Here is a 10,141-nt window from a genome sequence, read left to right as displayed (position 1 = left end):
AAATGTGGTTCCTTGGAAGTTGTGGGAACATATGTTTTTGGTTACACATTGGTTGAGGGATCAAAGCCATAGGTTTCCTGAACAGTAATATGTAACTTTTTTTAAGCATCTGTTCTCCGAACGTTTGTTTTTAGGTTGTATGGAGGTTCTAAGAACGTTTTACTCTGGTTCCTTTAAAGTGTTTCTGGGAAGTTTTATTAATGCTCTGAGAACAGAAATTATGTTATTTGGAGGTTTTTCAATAACTTCCTTAATACTTTCACTGAATGTTTCAATAAGACTTTTAATAACACTGCTGTCTTATTTTGGGGAAAACTTTTTTTTCACTCCAAAGCACAGATAGGACACATGGTAATGAATTTCCTTAGGCATTAATCATACAAACAAATGTATTTTTTATTGTGACACGGCATCAATGAGATACAAATCAGATATTTTAGCCTATTTAAACAGAGCCCAGTTCAAAGGAAACAAGCACTCATTAAGATCAGGTGTGGCCAATTAGTGGGCGCAGCCAACACACTGAACAAGATAGAGGATAGAGAGAGTTTTGTTGATGCTGAGAAGGGAATAGAGTACCACAGTATGAGTCATAATACCCATAACACCTAGCGGTCAAACAGAGAAATGGTTCCAATCGTTTTCCACCTTTAATTTTTCCCATGGGGGATTTTAGAAACACTTCAAAAAAAGGGATGTGTTTCATGTAGGCTTACACTGGCATGACGTTTTGATAACTGATGATCTGGACTAGACTGCCCAATCGAGGCAAAGGTAAGAATCTCTGGATTAACTATCTAATGTTAGCTAAATGTACTAATGAATACATTTGCAACATTTCTTTATGGCCAATTCTTTGAACTGTCTTGTGCAAGTTTTAAATTGACACAATACCTTTTAGCAAAGGTGTCATCGAAAGATGACATTTAAGTGTTTCTACAATTCCCTATGTGTCACGATAGTCATAATAACTGGACCAAAGCGCAGAGTGATCTGGGTTCCACATCTTTTATTACTATGTGAAACTCAAAGCAAAACAAAACGATAAACGAACAAACGAAACGTGAAGAAAATGCAGTGCTCGCAGGCACTACACAAAAACAAGATCCCACAAAGCACAAAGGGGAAATGGCTGCCTGAATATGATCCCCAACCAGAGACAACGATAAACAGCTGCCTCTGATTGGGAACCATACCAGGCCAACATAGAAATATAATTACCTAGATGACCCACCCTAGTCACACCCCGACCTAAACAACATAGAGAATAAAAAGCTCTCTAATGGTCAGGGCGTGACACTATGGGAAAAATGAATGGTGGAAAAACAGTGGTGTAAAGTACTAGTCAAGTTGTTTTTGAGGTACCTGTGCTTACTCTATTTATATTTTTGATTACTTTTAGTTTTACTTCACTACATTCCTAAAGAAAATAATGTACTTTTTACTCCATCCATTTTCCCTGACATCCAAAATTATTCATTACATTTGAATGCTTAGCAGGACAGAAAAATTGTCCAATTCATGCTCTTATCAAGAGAATATCCCTGGTCATCCCTACTGCCTCTGATCTGGCGGACTCACTAAATACACATGCTTCGTTTGTAAATTATGTCTGAGTGTTGGAGTGTGCCCCTGGCTTTCCCTAAATAACAAAATATAAATAAAATGGCATCTGGTTTGCTCAATATAAGAAATTTGAAATAATTTGTACTTTTACTTTTGCTTTTGATTCTTAAGTATACTTTAGAAATTAAATTTACTTTTGATACTTGAGTATATTTAATCCAAATACTTTTTGTAGTATTTTACTGGGTGATTTTCACTTTTAATTTACAAATTTTCTATTAAGGTATCTTTACTTTTACTCAAGTATGACAATTGGGTACTTTTTCCACCACTGTGAAAAACTATTGGGCCTCCAAGTGGTGCAGTGGTCTAAGGCACTGCATCACAGTGCTAGCTGTGCCACTGGTGATCCTGGTTCGAGTACAGGCTCTGTCGCAGCCGACCGGGAGACCCATGGGGCAGCACACAATTGGCCCAGCGTCGTTCGGGTTAGGGGAGGGTTTGGCCGGCAGGGATGTTCTTGTCCCATCGGACTCTAGTGACTCCTGTGGCGGGCTGGGCGCAATGCACGCTGACACAATTGCCACGTGTACAGTGTTTCCTCTGACACATTGATGCGGCTGGCTTCTGTGTTAAGCGGGCATTGTGTTTCAGAGGACGCACGGCTCTTGACCTTCGCCTCTCCTGAGTCCATGCGGGAGTTGCAGTGATGAGACAAGACTGTTGGATACCACAAAATTGTGGAGAATAAGGGGTAAAAAATTGCAAACGATTGAAACCATTTCCAATGTGGGGCTCTATTGATATATTTAAGCAATAAGGCGGTGTGTGGTGTGGTGAAGTGTGGTATATGGCTAAGGGCTGTTCTTAGGCATGGTGTAACTCAGATTGGCTGTCAGCGCCCGAACCAGTTTAACATTTCAAATAACATTCTTAGAATGTTCTCTGAACGTTACTAAAGTTTTCTTGTGGTATTTATGGAAAGTTTTCTTAACTTTCTTTGACCGACCGGAAACCGGTAGGAAACATTATGCTGAAGTACTGAAATTCCCACAGAAGTTTGTTAACGTTCTTGGAACAATTTGAGAACATTACTTTAAATAAAACCATGATGAAACCTGTAGGAAACATTATCCTGAAGTACTGAAATTCGCACCGAAAACATTGTTTCTTGATGTTTTCAATGTCAAACCAGTTGGAGAATGTTCCTAGAACAATACCAACATTTTTTGAACTTTTAGGAAACGTTCTGTTAAAGTAATGAAATACCAAGAAAATATAATTTTTCTGTCAAGTTCCTTAAATGTGCTCAGAATGTTCCAAAGTCAAGCAATTATCCTGCACCATCCCCAGGAAGTTGTGGGAAGGTTGTATGTAAAATAACTCTAGCACAACCACACTCTAACCAAGCTGTAAGGAACATATGGTTTTCAGAACGTTATTTACTAGCTGGGGCGGGTCTAGCGAAGAGTGTGTTGCTTAATATTGCTATATACAGTATATATATATTGAAGTTAAACTCATGTTTCCACATTTTTACAGGGTGTAGGCCTATACAGCGTTGCGCCACATGTGATGTCACTAGGCTGATCGTATGAGTTGGTTTCTGCAGCCTAAACTCTTCTGTAAGTCTGAGTCTTCTGTACATTCTTTCCATCGAATGTACAGAAGCTTCTTTGTAGATATCTTAGCTGTGTTTCAAACTATTTCTAACTGAAGAGAAACGAACAACCACTAACCTTTTTATGGGAAAGGATAGCAGCTTTGCTGAAACAGACGAGTAGGACGATGTCATGGCTCTGTCCAGCGTGCTGAACTGTCATGTCCTTGCCTACGTTTGGAGAGGTTGGCCAAACTGCTAATATAATGTGGGCGAAACATTCACCTACGCAAACAAATAGGCAAGAGATAGGCGATTATAACTATGGCCTGGATGTCCGCCAGCCTGTAGCGTAATATCCATGTTGATAGGCCTATAGTCACATGCGTGAAAGGGCAATGAAGTGGATACATGAGTCTACATCGAGTCTAGGCTACAGAGTTGCTTTTTAAAAAATGTTTATGTCTCAAAGTTGGCTATTTTCGTAAAATGATATTTTACTTTTGTCGTGAACTTTTTCTTGCATTTATGGGGCGATATACCCGAACATTCATTCGCATCACTCAATATCTCTCACGAATAAGCCTTGTTATTTATGAACGTTTATAGTTATAGATGTAAATGTTATCAAAATGAATCCAAAAGTTATCTAAATGTATTTGAATTATATTTTATTTGCACAAGGAAAGAACCCTAAATTGTTGTATGAGCAGAGCCTCACTCTTCAAAAGAAACAAAAGAATTACTTGAATGTTGTCTCAAATCATGTCATAATATTCAACCTTTTATTTCTTGACAAGCTGCTTACACAGTTATTGAGAATCCTCGACTAATGCAATGCCTACTCACAATTTGTTATGTCTTTAGCAATATTGCATCCTTCCTGTACACTTGCCGCTGTTTTTTCTATTGTGAATTTAAAAAATTCAATATGAGGAATTGAACAATTAAATAGCACAGATGTGTTTCAAACCAGCCTATCCTAACGTATTTTCAGACACCCAGGTACCAGTTTATTTCTAATTATATTTCTAAATCTAATCTGCTATAGCCTATCTATGAAACTTTGACATAACACCACTGACGTAGGCTGTAGATTAGTAAATTACAGCCTAATGTTGACACGATGTAGGCGTAGGCTACTACATGATTAATACATTACGCAACAAAGGTAATAGTAATAACACAAATAAATAAAATAACACTTATATCACTTTATAGACCTATTGATTATATTATTCGGCTATTCTTGCAATATGATGTTTATCAAAGTGGCAGCACAGAGGCATGTCCTCAAAAGTGTATGTCATGACCTACTGCTCTTGACTTAAATTACTACTTTAAAATGTTGACACATTGTGCTGTGTGTGTGCGCTTCAGAGCGCGTGTGGTTTTTGCGTAAAGCCAGCCTGTCGCGAAGCGCAGCGCGGATTGGTGGGCTCTGCTCGAGCAGCCTTGCAGACCACCTTGGGGTGCACGAGCTCTGTGCAAGACTCCTGCAATGACCTCTTTTACCAGTGATGAAAGAAGACTTTGGGCGGGGTTTAGGGTCGTGTTGAGCTCCTCATCACACCTGTTTCTACATCCCATGAAGAATAGCTCGAACGTGTTGCTGTGCAAAAAGACATGAAAATGGTCCAAAAGTGGATGCAGACACTTGTTTTACTGTTCTTTTGTCAAGGTAAGTCAGACTTTTTCATATTACTATACTGTAGTACGTTCATTCCCTTCAGAGTAGGATAGTTTCAAAGTCATCGATGGATTTCAACGATGTTGCCAGAATACTTGCTCTCTCACAGACCTAGTTCATAAAAAGTGTTGCTATATAGGCTAGGCCTGCTCTACATAATTTTATATTGTATTTTAATTTAATTTTGAATGGTAACGTATTTGTTGGCCTAATCAATTCTGTGTTTTAGGTTTGTCTAGAGTGTATTTTTTTAATGAAATATATTGTTTAGGCTATAGCCTAAACATCATATGTGTCACGTTTCAGTAATTGCATTTTGAATTAGCCTAATAAGACATCTTCAGTAATAAATTATTAATTTATTCATTCATTGAATCTCTAATTTGTTCTTTCGTACTTCTTTTTAATCACAAACGTTATCAGAAACTCTCCAACTGAGTTATCTGACAGAGAAAACGGATGGAGAGAGGGTGGAGATCACTTGTGCACCAGTCTCTAAGACTAAGAGCAACATGGTGATTTGGTTTAGAGTGCAAGACAACGCTGGAATGGAGTTTATTGCATCGTTTAGTACCAAGGACGGTATGAAGAAAACAGACTTTAACAATGAGGTCTTCAGCGAGGAGCAGATCAACAAAAACATATTGATACTGAAGGCTTTCAAAAATGCTCGAGATAGTGGCGTCTACAGCTGTGCATCAATCAATGGTAACGCGCTTGTGTTTGGTGAAGTAACTCGACTTGTTGGGCCAGGTGAGTAGACTAGCTAGGCTACATTACATAAATAAATTGTATCAGAATAATACAATTATAGAAACCAATGTTTTTTTAATCAGAGGTTCTTTATAGCCTATTAACAGTCTGAAAGTTATCCATGCTAACACACCTCACTTTTTAGCCCCTACGACAACAACAACAACCACGACGACTACATCAATGACCACAGCCATAGAGCTAACCAGCTCTACAACTGCCAAGTCGTGCAAAGGTAGAATATTTATTGACATCATCATCATCACAGTTATTCTTATCATAATATAAATGTCCTCATATATTTGATCGAGTTGATTTGGATAATCATAGTAGACTTTTCCATTATTGAATGGTGTTTATCATTGTAAACATTTATCCCAAATGTCTTCTGTGTTTGACTTGTGTTTTTGCAGTGGGAAAGGTGGACCCTACTGCATCCTGTGATTTGATCGTTTGGGCCCCATTGGCTGCTGGCTGTGGCCTCCTCTTCCTCCTCCTCATCATCACTGTATGCCACTGCAACCGTGAGTCCTGCATTCACTCACCAATATACCCCCATGTATCCATGAAACACCCACCCACCAAACAAAACAAGAGTATTGAACTAACTGATGTAAATATGCTGCCATCATTTTCCAGTTAGAATGTATGAACATTTTCATATAATTTCCTTATAATTTAAAAAATTCATTATTAATAATATTATATCAATATTATATATTATTTATTTGCTGTTTCTTTTGCTTCAGGGATAAGAACGAAACGATGCCCACATCATTACAAAAGACAGTACGTTTTCCTTCTTTAATATGTCAAACATGAGTCCTGTTATGATGTATGCAGCCTAGAAAATTAGTAGTTGAAAAAAGAGAATGTCCACACTTTTGGGAGTTTTCTCCCCTAAACGGTCCACCTGAGTTTGTAGTTGGAAAGACAAGCTCCTCTTATTTTTCTCTTGTATTCAGGCCGAGAATGGCAGCACCGGGGCAACAACATCCTACAGACAACAACAGACTTTTCTAACCCTCAACAGGTATATCCTGAATAAACTCTCCTCAAACTAAATGTTCCTTTCACATTCTAAATTGAGAGGTGTGTTTTAGTATAGGATAAAGCAGCATGCACAAGCTATGTATGAACACAAAAATAATATATTGGTTCATTAAAAAATTATTTCACATAATAATCTTTTGTGAATATTATTGTTCAGTGATTATAGTAAAGTAATTCAACTTCTCGCTGTAAAAAACAAGAGAACCCAAAGCACACCCTATTGTTTGAGTGACTACATTTAAAAAAAATAACAATTGAACATATTAAAACTTCTACCTGACATTCACAATGTAGTTACTAATGCTTATAACACAGATGATTTATATAACACAGGTGATTTATATAACACAGGTGATTTATATAACACAGGTGATTTATATAACACAGGTGATTTATGTAGCTTACTACATGTTTATTGTCTATTCTTCTCACAGACACTGAGAGAGACGCAAGACGGTGCGACGTTGTCTCTACTATCAACCATTCAGTTTGTTCAATTATACATTTTTACTGAGATATTTGCTCCGTAACACCATTGAAATAGTAGAATTCTCGCTCTCTTCATTTAATTAATCAACATAATAGCTTTATGGCAGGTTTGTGAAGATAATTCATGTCGTTACTCAGTCTAATGACGAGATATGTATTGCTAATAGCTTAGTTTAAAATGATGATATGAGATACTTTTCTCCTTATGAATTTCATGGCCTGTAAATGAAACCAAAGACAAAAGCTCTGCAGTGAAACTTCAATAAAACCAAGGTAACATTTTCTAACTCAAATTGTTGCAATTTTTCCTGATACTCGTATTCAGTTTCTTTCTAGACTTCAATGAATGTTTGGAAGAAATGTGCAATATAAAGCACTATTTTTGCAATACTTGAGTGATTGAACCATAGTGTACGTAATTGTGTGTGTTCTTGTTACTGTAGAACCATGTTAGAGTGAACCTCTATCTGTAAGGCCTGGGTGTCGGAGTGCGAAGTCAAGCGCAGGAAACAGCAGGTGCAATAACAAATGTTCTTTAATGAACACGGAGAAACTAGGCCACCCTACTAACACACTGGGTGTACTCCTCAAACAACCCCAGACACGGGGGGAACGAACACAGTCCAGTAAACACGTTGAACGAAACAAACACCACTCTTACTAACAAACAATCCCGCACAAAGAAACGTGCGGGCCGGCTGACTAATAAGCCCAACTAATTACACCCTAATACAAAACAGGTGAACCCAATAAACACATAGGGAGGGGGAGAAAAGGATCAGTGGCAGCTAATAGGCCGGTGACGACGACCGCCGAGCGCCACCCGAACGGGAAGGAGAGCCTGCCTCGGTCGAAGTTGTGACACTATCTCCATTACTCTCTATTAGTAACCTCTTACAATCTGAATGAAAAGACAGAAATGGTAAAACTACATCGATTAAATGTTTTGTTTACAACACTTGAAATCTATTCAAATTCTACTCAAGTGCCCAAGGCCATTGCACTAAAAAAAAGAATAGCCTACTTAAATTGGAGTTGAACACATGCACCAAAGCTCCGAGAAGGAAGCAGCTTTGTAAAGCTTAACAAAATTGAAAAACTACTGAGCTGCTTCGTACAAGAAGTGAAAGATCTTCCAAATATTACATGTGAGTTTAAAAAATATACAGTATATTATAAAGTTCTTCCCCCTAACTGCAACACAAATATACAGTAAGTTCTCTGTACCGCAAGACCCTTTTACACAAATGTATTCTACTACTGTCGTGTCTTGTTTTTGGCATTTTCTTATTGGCATTCATTAATTTATTGGCGAAGTACATTTAGGTTACCTCATGTTAGCTACAGGTTACCCCATGTTAGCTTCTGTTTTCGGTTGTTGAGGGTGGCACAAGGAGTTACTTCAGACCCATGAATGTTGAATACACACAACACAATTATTATTCACATTTTAAAAAATAAATGAATTCCCATTTCCAAAATATCTCTCAAGTTTTAGGTTTGAGACCTGCACCTAAATATGTAGAATTATGCAAAGTAGACTATGCTGTACACTAGTGTATTATGGTGGGTGTCCACTTAAGAGAAAACTCACTTTTCTGTGTACATCAAGATTAGACAGACATCCCGATCCTACATACACACTATATACTGTTCCTAAATCCAGATGACACTCACTATTACCCCCAATGCTGTAGCAATGTTGCAGCAACATCACTGGTACATTGGCGCAATGCAGACTGTTAGCTGGGATGGACAGTCAGTCAGGCCACTTGTGGGCAATCCCAATATTACATTTTCCTCACAGGATTCGACAAATTCTCTGTCAATCCTAGGAAATAAGTTAGGACAAACTCTTTCGCTCGCTCTCTCTCTCGTTCTCTCTCCTCATCTCAAAGGAAAGAAACCAAAACTAGTACAATCTTCTGTCATGTGCAAAACCAAGCAGGAAAGGCGTTGCACACTGTGTGTATGTGTGTGTTTGTTTTTTATCCAGTATACGTTCTCCGCCATTTAGAAAAATATTATCATTGTTCACAGCAGCTCCCTCAAGTGGCGCCTCCGTGTGGCAAGGGACTTGTAGTGCGCTAGAAACCTGCAATACATCAGAAATTTACATCAGTCAATGTCACAGGCCATACACTACCAGTCAGAAGTTTGGACACACCTACTCAGTCAAGGGTTTTTCTTTATTTTTACTATTTTCTACATTGTAGAATAATAGTGAAGGTATCAAAACTATGAAATAACACATAAGGAACCATGTATTAACCAAAATAGTGTTCAACAAATTATATTTGAGATTCTTCAATGTAGTCGCCCTTTGCCTTGATGATAGCTTTGCACACTCTTGGCATTCTCTCAACCAACTTTATTTATTTTATTTAACTTTTATTTAACTAGGCAAGTCAGTTAAGAACAAATTCTTATTTACAATGACGGCCTACCCCGGCCAAACCCTAACCTGGATGACGCTGGACCAATTGTGTGCCACCCTATGCGACTCCCAATCACGGCCGGTTGTGATACAGCCTGGAATCGAACCAGGGTCTGTAGTAACGCCTCTAGCACTGAGATGCAGTGCCTTAGGAGCTTCATGAGGAATTCATTTCAATGAGCAGGTGTGCCTTGTTAAAAGTTAATGCGTGGAATTTCTTTCCTCCTTAATGCGTTTGAGCCAATCAGTTGTGTTGTGACAAGGTAGTAGGGGTGTACAGAAGATAGCCCTATTTGGTAAAAGACCAAACAAAGAGAAATGACAGACCATCATTACTTTAAGACATGAAGGTCAGTCAATCCGTAAAATTTCAAGGACTTTGAAAGTTTGTTCAAGTGCAGTTGCAAAAACCATCAAGCACTATGATGAAACTGGCTCTCATGAGGACCGCCACAGGAAAGGGTTACCTCTGCTGCAGATGATAAGTTCATTACCAGCCTCAGAAATTGCAGCCCAGCTAAGCATTGCAATTCTACAGACAAAGGAATTCTCC

At 38.3% G+C, this 10,141-nt stretch overlaps 1 protein-coding gene across 1 annotated transcript; it reads left to right on the top strand.

Annotated features, from left to right (window-relative positions):
- The first annotated feature begins 4,675 nt into the window (after window positions 1-4,675).
- cd8a (CD8a molecule) lies at window positions 4,676-7,438 on the top strand. The gene is made up of 7 exons (XM_055870177.1): window positions 4,676-4,847; window positions 5,280-5,609; window positions 5,755-5,844; window positions 6,023-6,133; window positions 6,359-6,398; window positions 6,575-6,642; window positions 7,097-7,438. Exons 1-6 carry the CDS (start codon window positions 4,793-4,795, stop codon window positions 6,630-6,632), a joined length of 684 nt encoding a protein of 227 aa, XP_055726152.1. The 5' UTR covers window positions 4,676-4,792; the 3' UTR covers window positions 6,633-6,642; window positions 7,097-7,438.
- The last annotated feature ends 2,703 nt before the right edge of the window (window positions 7,439-10,141 follow it).

Source organism: Salvelinus fontinalis, chromosome 18 (genome assembly GCF_029448725.1).
Source record: "Salvelinus fontinalis isolate EN_2023a chromosome 18, ASM2944872v1, whole genome shotgun sequence".
In the NCBI taxonomy this organism is placed as follows: Eukaryota; Metazoa; Chordata; class Actinopteri; order Salmoniformes; family Salmonidae; genus Salvelinus; species Salvelinus fontinalis.
Note: the sequence above shows the minus strand (reverse complement) of the source record. Positions and strands in the feature narration are given on the sequence as shown.